Below are 26,468 nucleotides of genomic sequence, written 5' to 3' on the forward strand. Positions count from 1 at the left end.
AAAATATAACTCTTATAATTGAAAAGCAATAAGTGACGCTCCCTATAAATGTGAATAACTATAGTAATGCAGATAATATGACCATTCAGATACATGTCCTATCAATGCAACAAAAACATAAAAGGATATAAAATACACTATGCAACATTATTTCTTGGAAAGGAAATCAAAATACCTAAGAAGAAAAATCAGTTAGCATTGTTACTCATGTTCTAAAGAGTTAATCAACAAAAAAATTACATTTAGAAAACTCTGCCAACTTTCTAACACATTTGGCATTCGTTTAAGATAAAGGGCTTTTGGCACTTCTATAGAAGGGCAGCAGCTCATCCCTAGCATTCTCCGGATGACAATATATAAAGTGCTCCATGAACCGCTTCTCTGTCATCCTCAATGCTGTGAAAACCGTAGGACCCTTGAACTGGGGGAGAAGCCCCATACTTTCTATCTTTTCCCCTAAAAGAAATCGTGGTTTAATAACGGTATCCAAATTCAATAACAGCAAACTCGGTTTGTTAAGTACTACATTGGTAGATAGCTTCACAGTGCCTATTACAAAATCCATATTCCTTTTCACTTTATCAATGGAAAGCGTGCTCACGAGTGGTGATCTTCCGAAAAGCTGGAAAACCTCATCTTCCGGTAACCCGTTTTTCACCAAATTAGCCACCTTTTCACGGATAGTTACAACCCGCGAAACTAGAATCAATGCAACGACATACTTATACATCCGGGAACCCTTTTCCACCTTCGTTCTATTAATTAAATCAAGCTTCTTATCTTCTACAGAACTTCTTGAAATCATTTCAGGGCGAACCAGTAACATAGATACTAAATCACTTCTACTAAGACCCAAATTTTCATAGATTCTAATCACATGCCTAATTTTGTCGTCTAGATCATAAGTAAGCAATGATGGATTTCTCATAACAGCTTTAAGAAATACCTCATTTGACCCAAACAAATTTCTCAAAAATTGAAGGCGTTGTTCCCAGCAACCTTCGATTCGTCTGCGTAAGAGACCAGGACGGTATGTTATAATCTTTGTAAGGTGGGAGGATGTAATGCCCAAGTCAGTGAGTGTCTGGAGCTTTGATTGAAGAAGGGTCTGTGACATTCTGCGGGAAGATGCTAGGCGCTTGAAAATCTTGGAGATGTCATTTTCTGTGAAACCCCATTGTTTGAAGACGTCAGATGTCTCTTCTTGCTTAGTCAAAGTTGCCCCAAATTCTTCTTCTATGGTTTTAGCAGGAGGAGCCTCTGTGAAAAAGAATCTACTGGGGTTTAAGGCAGGGTGCTTCAGAGCGGAGATCTTGAAGTGCTGAGATGAGAAGAGTAGGAGATGCAAATGAATAAAGGCCATCGGTGTCGCCGGCGACGAATAGCGGACTGAGCAGAAGGCAGAACCTATGGAAGTAGTGAACGAAGTCACAAACAAAAAAAAAACACCAAATAGTCCTTGATGTAAAAGGATACGAAGGCCTTCGTGTTATAGTCCTTAATGTATGAAAATGTCACGTCCCAAACTCAGGGAGCGCCGCCGGCTCAACCGAGTGAACCCGGCCGAGCAAGCGTATTAGATTTTCTTCTACCCAAACTCATCCATGAAAAAAGAGGAGATGTACTCCATTAATCAAACTTTCAAAAGCTTTCATTAACAACTCCCCTTTCATATTCATTATCAACTTCATTCATAATTTCAAAAATATTACAAGCTTATAGAATTAACAAAAAATATAATTTCCAAATACCAACATTTCTAGTTCAATTCCCAACATCAACCACAACTCATAACTTGTCTACACAGCCTCTAAGTACAATAGAAGAGTAATAGGGAAATGCAGACAACAAGGCCCCTGATATACCTCAAAATATAGTTCGTGAGAAACAAAAGATACATGACCCCCGAAATAAAGGGGGCTCACCAAGTCAGCTGAAGGAAGTGTACCGCTATCACGCAACAATGTCGCCTGTTGTGGATCCACCTGCATCCATTAAAGATGCAGCGCCCCCGGCAAAAGGGATGTTAGTACTGTCGAATACTACTAGTATGTAAAGTTAAAAGTCCTCTTTCAAAATAGAATGACCATATAAGAAAAGACAACACATAGAAATGGCAAGTCACAATCAACAATATCCAAATGTCCAGTTATAATATAATAATTTTCAAAATACGAACTTCATATACAATATTTGGTTGGGAGATCATTAGCACCGATATTCCACCGTCTTTGTTATCACGGAGTCCGATCATGCCCGATCGGCTAGGTCATCTCCCCACGGACAATGTGGTTTGACAGGTGATGCGAAAGAAAGTTATTACCAAGAGTAGTACCATCATGTGCGCAACATGGCGTCCGATCTCCACCCGATCAGCTAGGCCGTCTTCCCACATATGCCGTGTGGGTTGACTTTTTCAATCCACAATTGTTACCAGTTTCATCCCAATTAAGGGGAATAATATCACAATTTCTCCAATATTTCAATTTCATCCCATACCGTTATAGTATCGGGCCAAATTTACCCCTACAATCAACAAACTTTTAAAAATAGCCCTTGATCTGTTAAGTAATTTACAATCTCCCAAATTTCTTTTATTTAAATCACTTGTTATTCTTCTTGGTCCACTATTTTTGAAATAATTGGTATTTACTTGCTTTCTGAATTAGAGAAAAAAAAATAAGAGAAAAATTATTAAATAATACAACCGAATAAACAAAGTATAGTAAATTAAAAAATCTAAATTAGGTAGCTTTTCTAAATTCTAAAAGTATTTACAACATCCCAATTTTATTAAATTCGTTGCACCGAATGTATAGAGACTTTTCAAGTATTATTGATTGGAGTTGAAGTTCCTCGGAGACTTTACATTGTCTAATTCAACTTTGCTTTAACTAAAGGCCTACACATTGTGTACTCTTAAGTTAGTCGATCGAACTCTATACTAACCAGGCAATGATAAAATATATTTGAATATACATGTACATACATGATGATCAGTTGCATATAATACACAATAAATAGACCCACTAAATTCTACGGTGTGTATATGATTGAAAAATAAATAAAATTCTAAACCAATTTAATTTATTACAAGAAGAGAAATAGGTGCATTGGTAATTAAAAAAAATTATGAATAATTTGTATAGTCTAGTAACTTTAGCATTCACATCAATAGTAATTTTTGAAAATAATGGAGCAAGAAGAACAAGTGATTTAAATAAAAAGAATTTGGGAGATTTTAGATTACTTAACAGATCTAGAGGTATTTTTAAAAGTTTGCTGATTGTAGGGGTAAATTTGGCCCGATAGTATAACGGTAGGGGTAAATTTGACCTGATAATATAACGGAGGTTAAATATAGACAATATATAGAAGTATATGGGTATATTTGGCCCTTTTCCATTCTTTTTACAATATTTAAGTTGATTTGCTTCATGCACGAAGATAGTACTTGATATTTCATGATTAACCTATATTTACTCTTGATTGATTGGTGATTTAATGTATCAGCTATGACATTTTTAATTATCATTTTGGTCACTACTCTATACAGTTTCCGATTGGTGATTGGAAAATATCAACAAGAAATGTTTAATTAAGAAATAAAAAAGGAACAACAAACAGGTAAAAGCGGAAGAAAAGGAATAGGCAACTGAAATGCAATTCAATGAAGAGACTGCTCCTTGCGTGCCCACTTATTTCTAAGTTGCTATTCTTTCAGTTTTAGATTTTTTGGTTTCTCATTTCTGAATAGAACCAAATTTTGGTAAAACCAGATGTTCTACATTTTAATCTAAATGAAATAAATATATCAAAATACCTGCTGAATACGCGTATTAATAACAAGTACACGAAGATTCATGTATTAGAGTTGCACATACATAGGCACGCATTCTCTTTATTTATCTTCTTTGTTTTTTAAAAATATGCTAATGTGAAATTTGGTTCACCTAAGTTCTACATCTAATAAAAATATTTATATTTGTAACTTAATAAAATATATAATATTAATTAACATATATATATACATGAAAAATTCCATATATTCCATGTCGAATATATTTATATCAGTATCAATTATTTTACTAATCACTTTTACAACATATTTTTCCTAGGGAGATTATGAGGGATCAATTACAGCTTATACAAGATGGATGTATGGTGCATGGCTCCCATTCAATTGTGTCAATTATGACACTTTTGGAGCCTTCATTGACATTGTAGGCCAATTTGGTCTTGGAAGAAACCATCCATTTTTCATGAAGCTAAAGGCCTAATCTAGCTAAAGAAGTGGAAGAGACCAAAACAATTATGGCGGATCATAAAGTAGAATAGAACAAGTTTGGATTTTCATTACAATGGACAAGTTAAAGGCAAAAAATAAAAAATGATCATCAATGTGATGGTGAATACAAGATTCTGACCGTAGAAGTCTAGGATGTTGATCCATTTATATTTTAGTGTTGAATTAGCTTGTCTAATGGAGGATTTTGTGCTTTCTACTTTTTAGTGTTTAAATTATATATGTGCTCATATATATTGTCTTTGTGGAAGGTTGATTTTGGTCTTTTTTTGGAAATATCACTTCACTTCAATGAAGCGCTCTGTACCGACCCGCATATTTTCCGCCTAAAGGGCTGCCAAACGAGCCAAACTTGGCTGCCAAAGACCAGAAGGTCTTTGCACATGGAGGCAACAATCCGACAGGCTGTCCGGACCCTCCTAGGGGCTACTTTTTTCCAGCAAAGTCACATGCAGCACAACTGGGCAGGACCACAGTCTGCCAGGACATTCATGGAAGCAACAAGCTGCCAGCAAAGGCATGTGTTGCACAGCTAGGTAGGGCCACATCCTGTCTGGATGAACATGGGAGCAACTGCCTGCCAGCAAGAACTGGGGCACAGCAGCTGGACAAGTCAATTGGCACATGGGCTGCCAACACCTTCCTGTAAATCTCATGAAGCCAACACAAAGCAGTGCACCACAGGCTGGACGGGCCCACAGCCAGGTTAGCTGCGTGTGGACATTTTACTATATAAATAGGATACTTAGGCCTTGTTAGAAGGCATATCTCTTTACTTGTATTTCCTTTTTTTGTATATGAGATAAACCCCAAAAATTGGCCTTAGCCTCCCATCTTTGTGTCTTTCATTTTGTTATTCCTCCAACCTTTGAGTTTGTGTGATTGCCTTGGTCCAAAGCACGATTTTGTGCTTGTTTCTTGTTAAGGGCTGAAGCAAGAGTAGTAGTCAGGCTATCTTGCTGCCCTCGCCGAACCCCCAAAAAATGGGTCCGCGACAAGTGGTATCAGAGCTAAGGTTATCGACCATGACAACTAATGGAGATAACGTCAATTTAGACAACATTCGTGGCAGAGACGAGTCACCAAAAAAGTGACAGAAACCAAAAAAGAGAGGAATAAGCAAAGTACGAGATCCCGCCATAGCCGTAACAAGTGAGGTACAAACTTTATTGCTGCCCCCACAACAGGTTAGCCGTGGTGAAGATTGTGAGGCTTCTTCCTCAAATCCTTTAAACGTGAGAATGGGTCTCACAGAAGCTAGTTTAGATGCTCTAAACCAGCACATGGGAGATGTTCTGCACAACATCCAAGCACTTGAGTCTACGACTCTAGATGGACTAAAGAAGTCAAAGAGTCGGTAGATCAAGCAATATTTTAGCACAAGGAAGGACTGACCAACCTTGAGCTTAAGCTAATCGAGGATGTATCAGCGTTGCACAGGGAAATTGAAATCCTAAAGTAACAACTGAAGGCAGTAGAGTTATCCGGTGGCACTGGTCATGTGACAGTGCGGGAAACCAAGATCAAGGGCCCAAAATCGAAGGAGTTTAGGGGCGAACGAGACGCTCAAGAAGTAGAGAACTTCATCTGAAAGACGGAAGACTACTTTGAGCACCTTTGCATCGTTGATGAGGCTGCCAAGATTCGGGCAGTAATGATGTATCTTGCCGATACTGCCATGCTTTGGTGGAGACGGAAGAAAGCCGACATGGAGAAGGAAACTTGCTCCATCAAGAGCTGGGTTTAGTTCAAGTTCGAATTGAAGCGCTAGTTCTACCCCCAAAACGTTGTCAACGAGGCACGTAGGAAGTTGAGAGAGCTCAGGCAAACAACTTCCATAAGAGAGTACGTGAAAAGTTTCACGAAACTCATTCTGCAAATTCCAAACTTAGCAAGCGATGACTTGTTATTCACTTTCATCGAGGCCTTCAAGACTGGGCAAGGCAGGAATTGCAGCGACGTCAAGTCTAAGACTTCGATGAAGCTATCGCGGTGGCAGAGTCCTTAAATGATTATAGGACAGAAGCCACAAAGGCAAGGGATGCCAAATTCCAACCAGATGGAGACCATGGATATCGGGACAAGGGTAACCAAATTGCTGCCTCTAACCGCGATTCCAGAGAACAAGGCAACAAGGCATATTGGCGCGACCGGTACAACCAAAGGAGGAAGGAAGCTGGTCCCCGCAATGGTTGTTATATCTGCAAGGACATTAGTCATGGCTACAAGGATTGTCCTTCTTTGAAGAAACTCGGTGCCATAATTATGGCCGAGCGAAGGCTAACAGAGGAAAGGATTCAAGCTGATGAACAAGCCAAAGCAGAAGTTCAACAACCGCCATACGTAGCTCATCTTGGCAACATGGTACTAGGAGCAGTAGTAGTAGAAAAGCCTGCTTTGAAGCAGACAGCCTAAGTTAAGCATGACATTGTCAAACTAGTTCACAATTTAGGCGACGATGTGATTGGCAAGGAGCGCCAGTCAGGAGAACCGGGATCACTGTTCGTGGAGGCATAATTAAATGGACAATCAGTCCGTATCATGTAGACACCGGTGCGACACACAATTTTGTGTCCGAAGTAAAGGCTAAGTCACTTGGCCTTATGTTCGGTCCTAGCAGTTCTGTACTGAAGACGGTGAACGCCAAAACCACCAACGTGAAAGGGATCGCCCGCAATGTGCAGCTCAACTTAGGAACTTGGCATGGAAATGTGAGTTTCTTTGTCGCTTCCCAGGATGTGTTTGATCTGGTACTGGGGCTGGACTATTGGGATGCAGTGAAGGCATTCATATGCCCATTTCTCAACCAGATCTACATTTATGACCCAAGGGGTCCGTGTGTAATACCGACAGTTCGGGTACCGCAAGTTGTTAGTTTGCTGTCCGCGATTCAAATCGTAAAAGGCTTCAAGAAAGAGGGAGCACCGGTTTTGGCAGTCGGGATAGGGACTAAGGATGTCAAGATAGACAAAGCCTTGACTCCTTCTGAACAACGAGTCCTTAAGGGTAAGGACTTCATTCCGTGGGCGAAGCCGCCTGCCATGGGTCCGTACATGGCACCTCCAAAGTTGGAGGATTCAAGGAAGCAACGTGGAAAGCAACTTGGGTCGAGGCATGGCAGTCCGTTAAAGGCACCTTGTAGAGACAGGGGTGATATGGAGCGGAGGCAATCCAGGCGACCAAATATTTTCACAAGTTCTTGGGTCGTCGACAAAAAGGTCGAAACCATTATCAAGTATCGGGTGATACAAGGAGTAGGTTGGGGCAATTCAAGCGCCCAATTTCTTGTCCGATGGAAAGGGCAACCGCCAGAAGGGGCAACGTGGGAAAAATATGAGGCATTGTGGCCGTTCAAAGATCAAGTTCACGACTACTTGAATCGTTGTGGTGCCGAGGTCGTCGCCATTTCAAGTGGGGGAGAGTGTACCGGCCCGCATATTTTTCGCCCAAATTTGCCGCCTAAAGGGCTGCCAAACGAGCCAAACTTGGCTGCCAAAAACCAAAAGGTCTTTGCACATGGAGGCAACAATCCCACAGGCTGTTCGGGAAGGTCTTTGCACATGGAGGCAACAATCCGCCAGGCTGTTCGGGCCCTCCTAGGGGCTACGTTTTGACAGCAAAGTCACATGCAGCACAACTGGGCAGGACCACAGTCTGCCAGGACATTCATAGAAGCAACATGCTGCCAGCAAAGGCTTGTGTTGCACAGCTAGGTAGGGCCATATCCTATCTGGATGAACACGGGAGCAACTACCTGCCAGCAAGAACTGGGGCACAGTAGCTGGACAAGTCAATTGGCACATAGGCTGCCAACACCTTCTTGGAAATCACATGAAGTCAGCACAAAGCAGTGCACCATAGGCTGGACGGGCCCACAGCTAGCTTAGCTGCGTGTGGACATTTTTCTCTATAAATAGGATACTTAGGCCTTGTTAGAAGGCAGATCTCCTTACTTGTATTTCCTTCTTTTGTATATGAGATAAACCCCGAAAATTGGCCTTGGCCTCCCATCTTTGTGTCTTTCATTTCGTTATCCCTCCAACCTTTGAGTTTGTGTGATTGCCTTGGTCCAAAGCACGATTTTGTGCTTGTTTCTTGTTAAGGGCTGAAGCAAGAGTAGTAGTCAGGCTATCTTGCTGCCCTTGCCGAACCCCCAGAAAATGGGTCCGCGACAGCTCGCTTCGCTTCATGCTTCACGCTTTAAGCGAATCAGAGCTTTGTTGTTTCGCTTCACTTCATGCTTGCCCCAAAACTGAGTACAAGTGAAGTAAAAACAAAAAAGCAAATAGGGGTCGTATCAAAGTAACTGTATTATACTGTGTTGTCTAATAACGGATCCACCTAAAAGGTATAGCAAGACTTTGAGCAAAAAAAAAGAATTTAAGCTGGGCAATTCAAATATACAACCAAGAAATCATAAAGGACGTAATAGTAATTTTTCCTTAACCCCTATTTCTTTGGCCCAATAATGTTTTGAATATTCTTTTTAACTGATGCTTCATGCTTCTTCTGGCATGAGAAGCAGTTTACGCTTTTATTCCTTTTTCAACAATCTTATTACCTTTACTGTTTCTGGCATGCAATTACAATCAACAACTTTTTTCTTCTTGCTCCACCATCTATATCATATCATGTGCTTCACCAGCAAACTTCTCCACCAACCAGGTCGTCTGCTCCAAGATCTCAATCAAAAACTTTTTTTCCCACTGATAAAAACATAAAAGTTAAAAAATCTGAGTATCCAATCTAAATGTTAAGATAACAGATAGAGTAATCAATGACCTTTATATAATATTTGGATACCTTTACATATCCGATATGGGCAATGTTAATCATCCTTAACATTCTCCATCACATGTAACCCAATTCTAAGGTCTACACCTGCATTAAACCTTTTTTTCTTGTTCTTGCGATTTTTGTTTTTTCACGAGCATAATATTTAAATAAATGTGAAATAGTACAACAGATTAAAACATAAAGCTTGGCGCAGAGGCTCAATAAACCAAAGAGTAGGCACGAGCTAGAATTAGTGGCTCGATGCTCTAAATTGGGAAAAAGACGCCTATAACAACGAAATAAATCTGAGCACGATTTAACTCTATAGGTTGGTCCAATTGCCTCTAAATAAATGAAAAGTGACAGACAAATTAGGACTCCAGGACCTAAAGTTCATAGAAACAAATGTCCTACCAACAACAAATCAGTGCTTCATACCTACTGCATTTATGTGAGGCCTATTGGATATTACTCCCACCGTCCCATTTTATGTGACATTGTTTGGCTGGGAACGGAGATAAAAAAGGAAAGACTTTTGAAGCTTGTGGTTTAAAATAAATCATAGACTTTTGTATGACTATCATCTAATTAAGAATAAAATGAGAATATTAAAAATAAATTATTTTTAAATATAAAAACATATCCTTCTTTTTTAAAAATATTTTTTAAAAAAGTGTGCCACGAAGTTGGGTGGAAGGAGTACATTGTCCTCTTATTCGAGGGTTTAACCAAGAATCGTTAACACGCTTGAAAGAATTATGATACACATTAATCGATGAAGTAAGAGATGAAAAAGATAATTTATCTATACCTTTCTCTCGCCCACCCATCTCCCTATTCTTCTATCAGCAGCTGCCTTTTTCTAAACAGGAGTGCAAACTATGGGTGTTTACCGGATGGGTTGAACCGGGCTGGACATGGGAAAAAATAGCCCGTCCGGTTAATGGGCGGGCTGGTTAGTGGGCTGAGATATTCCGTATTTTGGTGGGCCCGTCCGGGTTCAGGCTTATCGGGTCCGGTTCGGGCCGGGTTAATTTTTTGTTTTAGTGTATTATGTTTTCTTGTTCAATGTAATTGTTACTTAAGTGTTTGTAAATTTTTAAATCATAAAATAAGTATTTTAAGGCATAAAATTAAAGTTTTAAACTTTAAAATTTAAAGTTTTAAAGAGGAAATTTGAAAATTAAAATTAAGTTGCTACATAAAATTATTTAATAAGACCAATATGTGTAAGAATCAAACTTCAAAGGCTTTCATTTCATATTTTCATTGCATAATAATACTTCAAATTAACTTGTCATATAAACTAACACATTAAACTTAATTAAGTCTAACAAATTCAAAATAATCCAAATTGACTCAAATCAACTTAAATACGAATTCGTGGAGGACGCACATCAACACTTGATATGCCTCCTTAAACCAGCTGTGCCCTCCCACTTTCGATGAACATTAAAGACTCTACAACAGTTCTTGCACTCTACTTTGCGAACTTCTTCATTTTTTTCTACCATCTCAAAGTGTTCCCAAATATGTGAATGCACTCTAGAAGCACGGGGCATGATTTAACTTGAACCTAACAAAAATGGTAACCACACTTCACTTGATAATTATAATTTTATAGTGGCTACCTTAAATAATTGATAAAACTTGAAATATTAATTAATTGAGAACTTGAGAGCAATAAATAATTCAATAATCAAAAGAAAATTGAGAGAGAATTAAAGTAGAAGAAGAGACCAAGTTGTGAAAAAAATAAAGAAGAGGAGTGCTATTTAATAGTTATTAAAAGGCTAAGAATGTAATTTATCAATTATTAGGGGCTGGCGTGGCTATTTTAGTAAGGGGATAGGCCGAAATAGCTAAAAGTGCAAAAAATGGCCGTTGCCCAATGATCATTGTTTATTTTGACCGGTCAGAATTTTAAAAAAAAATTACAACATAAACCGGGCTAGAAAGGTTAGCGGGCTAACCGGGTTCCGGTGCACCAGTAGCCAAAAAAGACCCGACCCTGTGTGGCACAACACCCCTACCCTAGCCAACCCGTCCCACCCCTTACCGAACCGGGCTGAACAGGATTGTTAGTGGCCAGGCCGGCCCGATTAACACCCTTAGTGCAAACTAAAGGCCACTCTCTCCTATCTTGCCGTTTCCACATTCTCTACCTCGGACATATGACCCACCCTAACTTCCACCGATTCCATAAAATTTGCACTTCTCTTTGTTAGCATAGCGCGAACTAACTGAGCCCACTCTCTCCCAACCTTCAGTTTCCTCATTTTCATCCTCTCCTTTGGACCCCATTGATTCCCATAAATGTTGCAGTTCTCTTTGTCATCGTATATTCATAAGAGCAATTTTCGAAAGTAAAGAATTTTTTGTTTTTCTTATCCAATTCACGTTTTTTTACTTTGTCCAAAGTTTTGGAGGAAATGTGAATGGAAAGGATAAGTGTGAATAGCACCACAACCTTTAAACTCTACTGGGTCACACTTCTGGGAGACCCATGAGGTCTTCCAATTAGGGGTGTTCAAAATCGAACCGAAACCAAAAACTGAACTGCAAAATTGGCTTATTGGCTTATTGGTATCGGATTATCGGATGGTGAACAATTTGAAATTTTTTAATTAACGGCTTATCGGTTTGGGAGAGGATTATTCAATTTTCTTATCGGATAAACCGTTAACCCATTAAGAATTTTTATATTTATATTTTTATCCCTATGTATATAATATCTCCTCCACTATTTGAAACGCTAAAATTTGAATTCTTAATTTCTAATTTCCCTCAGCAGTCAGAAACATTCTCTCTCGCCGCTCTCGCCTCTCAGTCTCTACTCTCTACTCTCTGAACTTGAGGGTTGAAGCAAGGAAACAACTCAACCAAACTTGAGGGTTGAGGCAAGGAAACAACTCAACCAAACTACCAAAGGATTCCACAGAAAGGTCTCAAGGTCTCAACTTTAGTACTACATGTCTCTGAACTTAAGGCAACAACAACTCAACCAAACAGTTCTTGCGAGTTACGACACCAACAAGGCAACAACTCAACGAAAAGCCCATTCTCTTCTCTAAGAATCAAGTCACCTCCTCGTTTCCTTCATACAGTCTATTTGATTTACCCGATAAACCGCCTGATAATATCTAAACCGATACCAACCCACCTGATATCTTATCCGGTGGCTAGTGGATTAATACATTTACAAGCCAATAACCGATAAGCCGAACCATTAAGCATAAACCCGATAAGCAGCGCTACTTCCAATGGAATGACTATCTGGTGGGAGTATCTCCGGGAGGAAGAAGAGATTTTACGATGCTCCAGATGGTTGCCGCAGCCTCTATGATTTCACTTTTCACTTATGTACTTTTGATTTTCTTCATTTTGTTTTTCTTCTGAGGTTAATATTGTCAATCCATAATATTAGGGAGAGATGGAGTTAAACGGACAAAATTTTACCAGGAGCAAACAGAATGAGGTAAAAGAATTGAACATGTGGACAACTAAGCTTTGTTAAGCTCACCTGCCAAAAGTGAAGCTCAAGTGTCACATCACATGACAGGACCAACAAAATGGGCATACTGAAAAGTTAAAGAACAAGCTGAATCAACTTATGCATGAGCATCTTAACCCCCAAAACATAAATTCATTAAATGTTCCAGACAAGTTCAAATATCTGTGCGGGTGAGAGAGAGAGGGGGGACTCTGGAAGAAAGCTATTCAAAAAAATGAAAGAGAGAAGAAGAAGGCAGTCCCGGGCACAAGATATCACGTGTTCATGCAGGGTCCAGCCACCCGAAGGGTTGTGATGTAGACAACCTCTCTAAAGCAAGCATTAATGGCTGCTTCCAGGGCTCAAACCCCTGACCTATAGGTCACGTAGATAACTTTACCATTGCTCCAATGCTCTCCTTTAATTATCATTCAAGACCATTTTTGAGTTGAAAACTAAAGCTAGTTATCATATTTTAAAAAGCAGCAGTCTAAAGATTACAAAATGAGCACAAGATGCAAATTGTGTTCTTTTAAATCATTTAAAGAAAATTGAGAAACTTCTCCCTTCAAAGAAAACTTAATTTGGTTCTACAAATGACCTTAACCACATTTCTTAACATAAACTAATTAGAGTCACAACAAAAGTATTTTACTCCAAAAGATGTCTGCTACCATACTGAAGAGCTTCAAAATATAACTCTTATAACTGAAAAGCAATAAGTGACGCTCTCTATAAATGTGAATAACTATAGTAATGCAGATAATATGACCATTAAGATACATGTCCTATCAATGCAACAAAAACATAAAAGGATATAAAATACACTATGCAAGATTATTTCTTGGAAAGGAAATCAAAATACCTGAGAAGAAAAATCAGTTAGCATTGTTACTCATGTTCTAAAGAGTTAATCAACAAAAAAATTACATTTAGAACTCTCTGCCAACTTTCTAACACATTCGGCATTCGTTTCAGATAAAGGGCTTTTGGCACTTCTATAGAAGGCTAGCAGCTCATCCCTAGCATTCTCCGGATGACAATATATAAAGTACTCCATGAACAGCTTCTCTTTCATCCTCAATGCTGTGAAAACCGCAGGACCCTTGAACTGGGGGAGAAGCCCCATATTTTCTAGCTTTTCCCCTAAAAGAAATTGTGGTTTAATAACGGTATCCAAATTCAAGAACAACAAACTCGGTTTGTGAAGTACTACACTGGCAAATAGCTTCATAGTGCCTATTACAAAATCCATATTCCTTTTCACTTTATCAATGGAAAGCGTGCTCACGAGTGGTGATCTTCCGAAAAGCTGGAAAACCTCATCTTTCGGTAACCCGTTTTTCACCAAATTAGCCACCTTTTCACGGATAGTTTCAACCCGCGAAACTAGAATCAATGCAACGATATACTTATACATCCGGGAACCCTTTTCCACCTTCGTTCTATGAATTAAATCAAGCTTCTCATCTTCTACAGAACTTCTTGAAATCATTTCAGGGCGAACCAGTAACATAGATACTAAGTCACTTCTACTAAGACCCAAATTTTCATAGATTCTAATCACAGGCCTAATTTTGTCGTCTAAATCATAAGTAAGCAATGATGGATTTCTCATAATAGCTTTAAGAAATACCTCATTTGACCCAAACAATTTTTTCAAAAATTGAAGGCGATGTTCCCAGCAACCTTCGATTCGCCTGCGTAAGAGACCAGGACAATATGTTATAATCTTTGTAAAGTGGGAGGATGTAATGCCCAAGTCAGTGAGTGTCTGGAGCTTTGATTGAAGAAGGGTCTGTGACATTATGTGGGAAGATGGGAGGCGCTTGAAAATCTTGGAGATGTCATTTTCTGTGAAACCCCATTGTTTGAAGACGTCAGATGTCTCTTCTTGCTTAGTCAAAGTTGCTGCAAATTCTTCTTCTATTGTTTTAGCAGGAGGAGCCTCTGTGAAAAAGAATCTACTGGGGTTTAAGGCAGGGTGCTTCAGAGCGGAGATCTTGAAGTGCTGAGATGAGAAGAGTAGGAGATGCAAACGAATAAAGGCCATTGGTGTCGCCGGCGATGAATAGCGGACTGAGCAGAAGGCAGAACCTGTGGAAGTAGTGAACGAAGTCACAAACAAAAAGAAAAAACACCAAATAGTCCTTGATGTAAAAGGATATGAAGGCCTTCGTGTTATAGTCCTAAATGTATGAAAATGTCACGTCCCAAACTCAGGGAGTGCCGCCGGCTCAACCGAGTGAACCCGGCCGAGCAAGCGTGTTAGATTTTCTTCTACCCAAACTCATCCATGAACAAAGAGGAGATGTACTCCATTAATCAAAATTTAAAAAGATTTCATTAACAACTACCCTTTCATATTCATTATCAACTTTAATCATAATTTCAAAAATATTACAAGTTTATAGAATTAACGAAAAACATGATTTCAAATACCAACATTTCTAGTTCAATTCCCAACATCAACCACAACTCATAACCTGTCTACACAACCTCTAAGTACAATAGAAGTGTAATAGGGAAATGCAGACAACAAGGCCCCTGATATACCTCAAAACATAGTGCGTGAGAAACAAAAGATACATGACCCCCGAAATAAATGGGGCTCACCAAGTCAGCTGAAGGAAGTGTACCGCTATCACGCATCAATGCCGCCTGTTATGGATCCACCTGCATCCATTAAAGATGCAGCGCCCCCCGCAAAAAGGATGTTAGTACTGTCGAATACTACTAGTATGTAAAGTTAAAAGTCCTCTTTCAAAATAGAATGACCATATAAGAAAAGACAACACATAGAAATGGCAAGTCACAATCAACAATATCCAAATGTCCAGTTAAAACATAATAATTTTCAAAATACAACTTCATATACCATTTTTGGTTAGGAGATCATTAGCACCGATATTCCACCATCTTTGTTAGCACGGAGTCCGATCATGCCCGATCGGCTAGGTCATCTCCCCACGGACAATGTGGTTTGACAGGTGATGCGAAAGAAAGTTATTACTAAGAGTAGTACCATCATGTACGCAACATGGAGTCCGGTCTCCACCCGATCAGCTAGGCCGTCTTCCCACATATGCCGTGTGGGTTGACTTTTCCAATCCACAATTGTTACCAGTTTCATCCCAATTAAGGGGAATAATATCATAATTTCTCCAATATTTCAATTTCATCTCAAATAAGGGGAATAATAATAATCCACCCCTACATCGGCACGTGTAGTTTCAGGTTTGGACCTTATGACCCACCCTTCCTCAGTTTTTCTAATGATGCTCCCAAAAATATTTTTGATTTGATTTGCACACAAAGGTAATATAAATACAATTGTACTCACCTCAATATTTTTCACATTGTATAAATTCTTATTAGTATATCCAGACACTCATAACAAGAATATTCCCTTGGCTCATTTGTCCATTCACAAGAATCTTTATTCCTGGCACGATGGCCGTATTTCATATTCCACACTTTCACCTCTTTCAATTTCAAAGATCACCATCAAATATCAACATATAGAATATTTCAGCAATCATATAACTCAAATTTATTAGTAATGAAAACTTTACACACAAAAGGTTTCTTCCCAAATAGTATACCAACCAGCAATACAAGCACACATCAAAATCATAAGCAATCAATACACCATTTATTCTTGCAATACTCTTTCCCAGAAATGACAATATACAATTTTAACACCTGAGTATGTAGGAACTCGAATCACACTGGATATATTTGTAAAGTAAAGCATTAGTTAAAGCAGCCACTTATGGGCATGAATTGAGTACAAAAGTTTTAGGCAAATCTATTTTTCGAAATTATTTTTTTAACCAATTGAGTCGAGGCTCATTTCATATTCTTTATCGCATCCTCTCAAATCATTTGCACTACTAGCCACAATCATAACTTAAATTCTTGGCACGTTGGCCACACACTATACCCCCAATTCAATTATTTCATTTCCAACCATCTTTATAGATTATCAACATTAAGACATTTCCAATCAAGACTTTAGGTACACATATGAGCAATTAAGATTGTTAAGAATATTGAGATTTTCTCACACAATTTGGCATACTAGCTTTCATTTGAAATACGATTCAAAGCCATAACATTTTAATACGCAACCCATACTTTGAAACTCACGGGAACATTATGGAATTCGATTCTAAGAGAGAAAGTTTAGCCAACATACCTCAATGGAGCTTCCTTAAACTCTAAAATGTTCCAAAATTCTTAGTAATTTCAATCTATTTTAGAAATATAACAAATTGAACCAAAATTAGGAAGATGATCATGGTTCTTGCTCATTTGAGCATTTTATCAAATACTAGGTTTGCATTAAGGTTTCAAGGTCCTTTTATGGAGGATTCCTTCATCCCACAACCCATTCTTTACCATTTTTAGCTAAATAATCTTCCTACACATTTTGCTAACACATGCATGTAAGATGGACAACTCCCATGCCTAAATATTATCTCACTAATTACCCAATTCTAGACAAAATTCGAAATTGAGGGTTAGGGTGTAGAATCTTACCTCTAGGATGAAGACCAAGTGAGTTTCCCCTCTTAGTCTTCCACAATTTAAGCAAGAATTGAAGAACAATAATTGAGGAACACCTTTTCACTCTAGGGCACTCTCTCTCACTTTAAAATGTCAGATTTTAGCTAAAAAATGGGCCAAATCGTGTATTTAACGAAGTAGGGTCGGGTTGTAAAAACACAAAAATGAAGCTCCGAAACAGGTTCTTTGGTCGCATATGTGACCGCATAATGATTATGCGGTCCGCAAAATGACCGCGAAATTTGGGTGCTAAAATTGGAAAGGAACTGACCATGTCTGCGGTCACTATGCGGCCCGCAGACCTATTCTGCGATCGCATAATGCACCGCAGAACTGTTATGTGGTCGCATAGTGCGCCACAGAACCTCCCTCCGAGAAATTCCAAAACTGAGTATGCGACAAGAGTGTGTCCCGCGAAGTGGTTATGCGGTCACATAATGGCCGCAAAATTGACATCAAAATAACCCAGAAAGTTGACTCACTCTGCGACCATTCTGCGGTCCGCAGAGTGGTTCTGCAGTCGCAGAATGGGCCGCATAAATGCCTACTTCTGCACAATATTTTCCTTCAAATCCCCAGCATACTGTTCAATCCAAAAAGTCCGAATCAAGCTCGCCGCAAATATTTTATACAATCCTCAAACATGTAAGCCTACTCCGGCACCACGAAACCTTGAATTCATTTGCGAAATTTCACGGGGCTTTACACTGAAATACTTCAAAATTTTTTGGGGTGTTACAGAAAAAGTGGACACTTTTAATCTACAAAAAAATAATTAAATATTATCTTGAATACACTATTAAATTTGACATATTTCTCACCTACACCTCATGTAAGAAGAAAAATAAAAAATAAAAATTTAAGCTCCTAGCGACTATTGCTCGAATTCAAATGACTGGGTTGTGTGTATATCCTTGTTTACCCATAAAACGATACAATTGAATTTGTTACATGATTTATAGACAAGCGAACTGATTTGATCCAAAATAATAAATAAATTATGTTCAAAATAAGACTTAGCGATCAGGATCGAAAGAAATGACAAACCTTGCTCCGGGAGCAATGCTTTCGAGGATAGAAATAAGCTTGAGAATGCCTCCGAGCAATGCCTCCGAGGGCAGTAAAGTTATTTTATTTATCTTGAGAATAGAATATAGCATAAGTTTTGCCAAAGATTTCGTGTCTTACAATGGCTGTTGAGTCTACTATTTATAGCTATACCTAAAGAAACAAAATCCTAGGATCAAGCCTCTCTTAAATGACAATAAAGAAGAACAATGATGAATATGTAACGGCAGGCCATGAATACAAATATTCTTTGCAACAACTTTCCATTTAATGCCAGGGAATATTCTTCATTGAATGTTATCCGATGGCAAGCATTTGATTCCGCTCACGCTGATCATATTCCCTTCGAGGTCAGCCCGATGTCAATCACAATTTTTGTTCCTAGTACTGGTTACTACAAAATTTACTTTCTACTTGTCTTTGATTCCACGTGTCACGTTATCTTTCGGTCATTTAATATAAATCAATTTTATCCTATATAGATAGTCCCCCTGCTTTCTGGTGGCATATCTTTATGTTACCGGGAAGTTGGTGAAGATCCCCTTTCTTGGTGAGAAATCTTCTGAAAACCTTCAGAACAATCTCTAACACTTGAAATGATGTACGTCTTCTCACATTTAATACCCCGAACACGTGTTGCCCCACAATTTAGCAATATTTTTGCCGATTATCGAGGTAATCATGACCTCGATTTTTGCCGTCTATATCTACACTTATACTCATTATCTTACCTCTTTCACTTCCAAAACTTTCATAAGTTTCTTACCCTCTTTGCATTTAGCCTTCTTCTGCTTTCATCTCTTTCCGATTTTCTTCAAAAACTCCATCATCTTCTTAGTATTATGGCTTCATTCACTGAATCTTTTGAGAACTCTGGTCTTCTATTCGGTGGAGGACCGGGGAGAAGCAAAGATAAAGAGGTTGATGTCGATGTTGATCCTCCTACGGCAAGAACCATCATACCCAAACACTTGAGCACCGTTAATGACTTCCAAGAGAAGTTTCCCTCTGTGCATCCACGGACTTGGGCTATTAGCAGGTATCCTTCTTCTATTTGCCCTTCTTGTATTCCTACTATGAAGGAGGACTGTAACTGCCCAGACCTAAACTGTCATGCCCCGACCTCGGGAGCGCGACCGGCGCTCAACCGAGATACCCCAGTCACGCAAGCGTGTACAATGACTTCTACCCAAACTCACCCATGAGCAAAGAGAAGATATATTTCGTTAATTAGACATTGGGAAGATCATGTGAGCAACACCAATTCATTATCATTAGTTACATCATTAATAAGTCTCAAAATACATACACTTTCATAGTTTGAAGTGGAACATATGGTACAAATACAACATTACTAGTTTGAATTTCCCAACACCAACATACAACCCACACTATGTCTACGGAGCCTTTAATAGATACAAAAGAGTAATATGATAGTGCCGGCAACAAGGCTCCGGCTATACCTCAAAATACTATACATAGAAGACAAGAGATACAAGACCCCGAAAAGAAGTGGGGCTCACCAAGTTAGCTGGGAGGAGGGTGTACAGCTATCACTGATCAATGTTGCCTGCTGTGGAACCACCTGCATCCATTAAAGATGCAGTGCCCCCGGCAAAAAGGGGAGTTAGTACATATGGAATAATACTAGTATGTAATACTAAACACCCTCCCAATAGAACGAGTAACAATACAATGAGAAATAATTATAGGATAAAAATTAAAGCCTCAAATAATACCAATGCATCAAGTTAGGAGCAAGATAAGTTTTAAAGTAAACTTCACTGCTTTAGGTTGGGAGATCTTTAGTACCGATATATCACCGTAATTTTAGCACAGAGTCTGATTATAGCCCGACCGGCTAGTCCGTCTTATCCAAAGACATCCAATCACAATCTCAATCACAATCTCAATCAAAATCACCACCATGTGTGTGTCATGACGTCCAATCGCGACCCGATTAGCTAGGTCGTCTCACCACAATGCCATGTGGATTGACATCAACCACAACTAGCAATCATCTCATCCCAATTAAGGGGAATAATCTCAACACATCAATACCATCCCATTTAAGGGAAAATATTCTCAGCACATCAGTTCGGGGATTTGCCCCTAAATCACTCCTACACCGGCACATGTAGTTTCAAGGTTAGGTTATTTCGACCTACCCTTCCTCGGTGACTAACGATACTCCCAAAATGTTTATTATAAAAAGGATTTTTATCTTAATTCATAACCTTTTACACATCTTTTCATTTCATTGGAACTAGTGGCCACAAATGTAATATCATTCTTGGGACGTCGACCGTGTTTCATAGTTCATGCTCACCCATTTCACTTTCAAGCATCATCACGGATTATCACCAAAAAAGCATTTTTTAATCAAGACTTTAAGTATACAAATGAGCAATTAAGAGTCTTAAGCACATTGAGCTTTCTTCCACAATTTGGCATAATAACTTTCATTTGAAGCACGGCTTGAAGTCATAACAATTTAATACACAACCCATACTTTGAACACATTCTCAAATGATAATATAATATGACAAGAGCATTCAGAATGCATTTTGGACACATATCTTTGGACACAAAGCTTATTCGAAATAATCAAATTTATAAAGAACAACTCGGGACATGAGAAATAAGGAATTGGCCCATCATACTTGAAACTTACGAGCACAACGTGGGATTCAATTCTAAGAGATAAGTTTAGCCAACATACCTCGTTTTGAGCTTCCTTAAATTACTACAATGTTCCAGAAATCCTAGCAACTTTAATCTATTTAGAAACATAACAAAATTAAACCATAATTAGGAAGATACTTGGGGGTTCAGCTCATTTGAGTATTTTATCAAACACTAGGTGGGCATTATGATGTCAAGGTCCTCCTATGGTGGATTCCCTCATCCCACAACCCAATATCTACTCTTTTGAGCTCAACAACCTTCCCACAACTTTGTTGGTACATGCATGCATAGATAACACCCCCATACCTAAGAATCACACCCCTCATTATCCATCTTCTACCCCAAACTCGAAATTGAAGACTAGGGTATGGAACCTTACCTCTTGGAACCTTACTCGAAATTGAAGTCTTGAGCAAGGATTGATGAAAAACTAGCTTAGGGATCCTTTCTCTCACTCTAGACCACTTTCCCCTCTCTAAAATATCAGTTTGAACCTTCTAAAATAACCCCCAAGGTTGTTTTATAAAAATGGGGTCGGGTGGAATTTTCCAAAATTTAAACTTACGAAGCCGGGTCTGCGGTCACAGACCATACTGCAAAATAACTATGCGGCCTGCAAATGGGACCGCAAAAATGGCCCAAAGAATTGGGCAGGTCTGGACAGGTCTGTGACTGATCTGCGGTCTGCAGATCAATTATGCGGTCGCATAATGGACCACAAAACCTCCTTCCAAAGTTTTCTCCTGTTGGTTCTGTGATGGATGTGCGGCCCATGAAACGATTATGCGGTCACATAGTTAACCGCAAAACAAACTCCAAAATTGGCCCATTTCTCTGCTTTACTCCGTAGCTGATCTGCCGCCCGCAGAGTAGTTCTGCGGTCGCATAATGGACCGCAGAAATGCCCTGTTCTGCAACAACTTTTCTCCAACTCCCCAACGCACTGTACAACCTAAAAAGTCCGTACCGCGGCGAGCTACAATCCTCAAACACATTAGGGCCCTAGGTTCTAGGTGAAATCTTTCGGGGCCTTACATAGACATCATTGCTCCTGACCTGGTAGAGGGGGTTACCTTCACCAATAAAGGTGTTACGTATGTCTATACGTACCCCTTCACTTTGGTCATGTTTTCTTTGAGCAGGGGACTTGACCCCGTGATCTTGGAGTTATGCCATCGGTACCAGGTCTGCTTGGCACAAGTAGGACCTTCTATGTGGCGAACAGTGGCTTGTCAGCGCCGACTGTGCACGGAGATAAGGAAAACCCTAACCTTGGCACATATGATGAACCTCTACTCACCCAAAATTTTCCGTGGGGGAGTAATAAATTTCAGTATACGTGGCCACCACTCCCTTCTTACTAGTATGGATGATGGCAATGACCGTGGATGGATGGAGCTGTTTGTCATCATTTCTACTAGGGATATCATCCCGGCCACAACTCCATCCTTTCCTGAATCATGGAGCCATTCAAGTAAGTTTGTGATTTATTCATCTCTTTCACTCGTAAAAAGATTGCTTCCTGTCATTATTGATCTCTTTGTTTCTGTTGTTTCAGCTGTTCGGTGGACACCACCAAGGGTTGAAGGCCTGGACCAATGGTTCAGAAGATAGTGGATATTACTACGCTAGAAACCCGTCGGTGGAAGGAGATGGCCCCTAAATATGGGTAGAAGGCCAAGAACCACGGTAAACTGAGTCCTTCTACTTTCTGCCTCTAAATGTACATAAGTAAACTTGCTAACCATATCTTTTTATTTGATTCAGGACTCCCGCAGGGCTCTGTTACCTGCCCCGAGGTCAAGGTTTTGGCCGACCCTGCGGAGGCTGCGAGATTGCTACAAGATGCTCTCACTTGGAGCAGTGACCTTGGGTCTGCTTCCGGTGGGGGCACTTCCTCTCGGAGTCCCCATTCGGAGAACAAGCAACCAAAAAGGCGGCGATCTTCCTTCGCTGAGGATAAAAATAAGAAATTAAAGAAGGCCACACCTGAGCTGGCAGGGGCCGCAGTGGTCATTGAAGATGGCGGGGAATCTAGTGATAAAGAGGCTTCCCTTCAGTGGAGACAACGATCTTCATCAGCTCAACTGAATGCTCAACCGGGAGAGCTTTTAGAACTAACCGATGAAGAGGCCCAAGCACTGTGGGGCAAGATGGATCTAGTAGATAATGCCAACTCCCGCTGTCCTGTCCTCGTTGTTGTTCCTGGTCCAATGCGTTCGGGACTCGGGCCTCTTCTGTCTTCGGCTAATGAGCAACCATTAATTAGCACTGCTCCTATTGCAGCTTCTTCTTAACCTACAACACCAACAATTTCACGCCCCTGTACGCCAGGTGCTCCTACGCCACCAACATCCACTGCATCTTCTCCGCCGGCCACAGATGCCCGAAAAGAGGGTATTTCTCTTCTCCAGTCCCCTAACCATGGGAATTTGGGGGACAATTACTAACCCTTTCTCTAGATCCCCTAGGAAGGAGGAGTGTCACTCTCTCAGTTTCGAAGGGGTGCCATCTGTTGCACAGGCTGGTGGAGCTTGCCAACTATCTGAAGCCGCTGGCTTCAGAGAAAGATAAGAAGAATATACACTCTCTTTCTGGGGAGTGCATGTTAAACAATGCCATGCACAATGCAGTAGCGGTACTGTACTTGTTATCTTACTGCTTGTTCTTTGTTTATATATTATAATGGGTTTTTTGACTTTGATATACATTTTGTAGGCCAACTTCCTTGCATCCGAGGGCCTTCAGAGATTGATCCTTGATAAAGAAGAACCTATGTCCGAACGTGATCAACTGTTGGCCGAAAGGAATCAACTTGCTGTGAGCCTCTCGGTGCTGGAGGCAAAGTCTGCTGATGCGGCCGAGCTTGAGGCCCGGTTGCAGTAGAGTGAGCAAGAGGCGATGGCCCACTGCCAAGAAGCCACTCAGCTATATGCACAACTTCAAGATGCTAAGGCTAGGTGGGATGAGGTTCAAGATGCCGCTCTTACTCCTGCCAAGCGCGAGTCTGCCTCTGTTGAGCAAGCATATAACTTGGAGGCAGCCTTGAGCTCCAAAACCAAAGAGGCTGCTGCCATCGAGGAGAAGCGGGCCTGGATGGAAGAGAGGTTTAAGAAGATCATGGAGCAACACCAGGTTGACATATCTACAATCCGTGATCTTGATCTTAGCCTTGTCGCCACAAGATCCGAGCGAGATGGTCTCTAGGTCGAGGTTGACAAGCTTAAGTCAAAACTCTAGTTCCAAGAAGATTCCATTGTATTTGAGATGACATACGCTATGTATCATATGAGGAGAAAAACCTTCGAGGAAGCTAAAGCGGTCATCGTTGATATTGATGATGAAATCGCGTAGGCCCAAGCACTGGAGTTAACTGCTCGAGAACGTCTCCCGACTAATCCTGACGCAACTAACTCTTTGAGTACCGGTTCCGAATATTCAAGAACCGAGAAGGAACTTCAAAAGAATGATGATGAAGGCCCAGGTCCCGCATTGGTGGCTGATCCGCCCACTTCTCCCGGGGGGCGTAGATGCCTCTCTCCCCCCGCATTTTGGTGGCGATTATGTTTAGATATTTCCTTTTTTCTTTTGCTGTTTTCCCTTTGTACTTTTGTACTTATGTCATTTGGCATGTTGATAAATAAAGAAGAATTTTGTTTAAGTATTACGCAAAGTTTATTCTGTTTGTATCAAATTAGATATGGCTTCGGGTGTATTTTTGTCCGATAGCTTTTGGGTACCAGGCATAACCGGAACCAAGCCTTTACTATGAGGGTTTCATAAGAGAGGGCCCTTTTATATTTACAGTGCTCTTAAAGAGGACGTCTCCTGTTCATTCCGGCATAAGTATTTGAAGTTTTCTGTTAACTTTCAAATGATAAAATTAACTCATCGTTTGGACAAGAAACAAGATAAAAACAAAAGGACTTTATTCTATTCCTTCCATCTTTAAAAGTACATAAGCATTCGATTGCTGAAGAAAAGAAATTGCCAATACATGTGGCTAACTTGTACAAATTGTTTCTACGGGGTTGGCCATGCTATCCCCGGTCCCGACGAGACATTGTCATTCTCGGGTCTCCTAGTCCCTGTTTTTGTGGCATCCTTGTTGCCGTATCCAGTACTATCACCCCCAGTGTTCGAACGTGAAATATGCAAACTGGAACATTGGAGGTATTGCTACATTGTTTAAACACTTGTGAACGGTTGGATAGTCTTTAGTTCGATGGCAAGTTTTGTTTCCCATTAGGAACTTGCCATCGAGCCAAAGATTATCTAACCATCCCATAGTGGTTTATTATCTCAATGCCTTGTCATTTAAAGGTCTTAACTTTGCGGATGACGCTTCCTCTGTAGTATGCTTTTTGTTGCTGCCTTGTTAAAAACCTTACCAGAGAAACTCGATTGGGAAACAAACTGGTCGAAGGGAAAAAAAGTACAGCACATACTTTCATTATAGACAGGATCCATCAGCAATAATAACTTTTGAGGTGATTCACATTCCAATTGCTAGGCAATTTGACTCCATCTTTATTCTCCAACTCGTATGATCCCTTATCGGTGATAGCTGAAACTCGGTAGGGGCCTTCCCATGTCGGACCCAGCTTCCCAGCATTGATTTCCCGAGTGTTCTGAGTCATTTTCCTCAAAACCAAGTATCCTACTTTAAAGTAGCAGAGATTGGCTCTCCGGTTATAGTATCTTTCCATCCTTTGCTTCTGAGCCACCATCGTCATGTGTGTCAAGTCCCTGCATTCATCGAGCAGTTCTAGCTTTACCAGCAATGCCTCATTATTTGCTTCTTCATCTGTTCGAGAGAACCGTAAGGTTGGTTCTCCTACTTCCATCGGGATTAGAGCTTCTACACCGTATACAAGAGATAAAGATGTCTTACCCATGCTTGATTTTGCCTTTGTCTGGTACGCCTATAGCACGCCTGGTAACTCTTAGGGCCACTTGCCTTTAGCAGCTTCTAACCTCATTTTGAGGTTTTGAATAATCACCTTATTGGTCGATTCCGCCTGCCCATTAGTGCTCGGATGGTATGGAGAGGGTATAATCCTGTTGATTTTTAGGTCTTCAAGAAATTTGGTGACTTTGGAGCCTATGAACTGTGGTCCGTTATCACAGGAAATCTCCTTCGGTATTACGAATCGGCAAATAATGTATTTCCATAGGAAGTAGATCACTTCGCGCTCACCGATCTTTTGGTAAGGACCTGCTTCAACCCATTTAGTGTAATCGGTTAAAATTAAAAGGAATCTTACCTTTTCGAGGCCCCGTGGCAGCGACCCAACAATATTCATCCCCCATTTCATGAATGGCCATGGGGATAGTACCGAATGCAAGAGTTCTGCCGGCTGGTGCACCAATTGTGCATGACGCCGACATTTGTCGCATTTCTGAATGAACACCTTTGCATCTTGTTCCATATGGGGCCAGTAGTATCTTGACCTAACCACCTTTAGCACCAACGAATCTGCATCGGAATGGTTCCTGCAAATTCCTTCATGGACCTCTCTCATTACGTAGTCCGCCTCTGAGGATCCTAAACATCGGGCCAAC

At 40.2% G+C, this 26,468-nt stretch overlaps 3 protein-coding genes across 4 annotated transcripts; all 3 read right to left on the bottom strand.

Annotated features, from left to right (window-relative positions):
* Positions 1–44: 44 nt before the first annotated feature.
* On the bottom strand, positions 45–9,530 carry LOC104093810 (transcription termination factor MTERF9, chloroplastic-like). 2 transcript variants are annotated; one of them, XM_033655510.2, is made up of 4 exons: positions 9,110–9,530; positions 8,868–9,012; positions 1,926–1,985; positions 45–1,407 (listed from the first exon to the last, which is right to left on the bottom strand). In XM_033655510.2, the coding sequence occupies exon 4, from the start codon at positions 1,361–1,363 to the stop codon at positions 284–286; it is 1,080 nt and encodes a 359-aa protein (XP_033511401.1). In that variant the 5' UTR covers positions 1,364–1,407; positions 1,926–1,985; positions 8,868–9,012; positions 9,110–9,530; the 3' UTR covers positions 45–283. The 2 variants fall into 2 exon arrangements, with proteins under 2 accessions (XP_033511401.1, XP_070038426.1); XM_070182325.1 differs by having other exon boundaries at positions 1,866–1,985.
* On the bottom strand, positions 8,926–15,261 carry LOC104093811 (transcription termination factor MTERF9, chloroplastic-like). Its single transcript, XM_070183382.1, has 4 exons — positions 15,252–15,261; positions 13,526–14,672; positions 12,606–12,663; positions 8,926–9,012 (listed from the first exon to the last, which is right to left on the bottom strand). The coding sequence occupies exons 1-4, from the start codon at positions 15,259–15,261 to the stop codon at positions 8,926–8,928; spliced, it is 1,302 nt and encodes a 433-aa protein (XP_070039483.1).
* A 9,968-nt stretch (positions 15,262–25,229) lies between these two features.
* LOC138897415 (uncharacterized) lies at positions 25,230–25,801 on the bottom strand. The gene is made up of 2 exons (XM_070183383.1): positions 25,403–25,801; positions 25,230–25,319 (listed from the first exon to the last, which is right to left on the bottom strand). Exons 1-2 carry the CDS (start codon positions 25,799–25,801, stop codon positions 25,230–25,232), a joined length of 489 nt encoding a protein of 162 aa, XP_070039484.1.
* Positions 25,802–26,468: the final 667 nt, after the last annotated feature.

This window comes from Nicotiana tomentosiformis, chromosome 8 (genome assembly GCF_000390325.3).
Source record: "Nicotiana tomentosiformis chromosome 8, ASM39032v3, whole genome shotgun sequence".
NCBI lineage: Eukaryota > Viridiplantae > Streptophyta > Magnoliopsida > Solanales > Solanaceae > Nicotiana > Nicotiana tomentosiformis.

Excerpts from the sequence above, each read along its gene's own strand:
- LOC104093811 (XM_070183382.1), bottom strand. Across the intron at positions 12,664-13,525 it reads AATGCCGAATGTGTTAGAAA|TATGCCCATTTTGTTGGTCC; the intron begins GTTGGCAGAGAG and ends TTAACTTTTCAG. Across the intron at positions 9,013-12,605 it reads TTGAGCTTCACTTTTGGCAG|TGGGAAAAAAAGTTTTTGAT; the intron begins GTGAGCTTAACA and ends TGTTTTTATCAG.
- LOC138897415 (XM_070183383.1), bottom strand. The coding sequence starts at position 25,801 with ATGGGTAAGACATCTTTATCTCTTGTATACGGTGTAGAAGCTCTAATC. Across the intron at positions 25,320-25,402 it reads AATTGCCTAGCAATTGGAAT|TTTGTTTCCCAATCGAGTTT; the intron begins GTGAATCACCTC and ends CCCTTCGACCAG.
- LOC104093810 (XM_033655510.2), bottom strand. The coding sequence starts at position 1,363 with ATGGCCTTTATTCATTTGCATCTCCTACTCTTCTCATCTCAGCACTTC.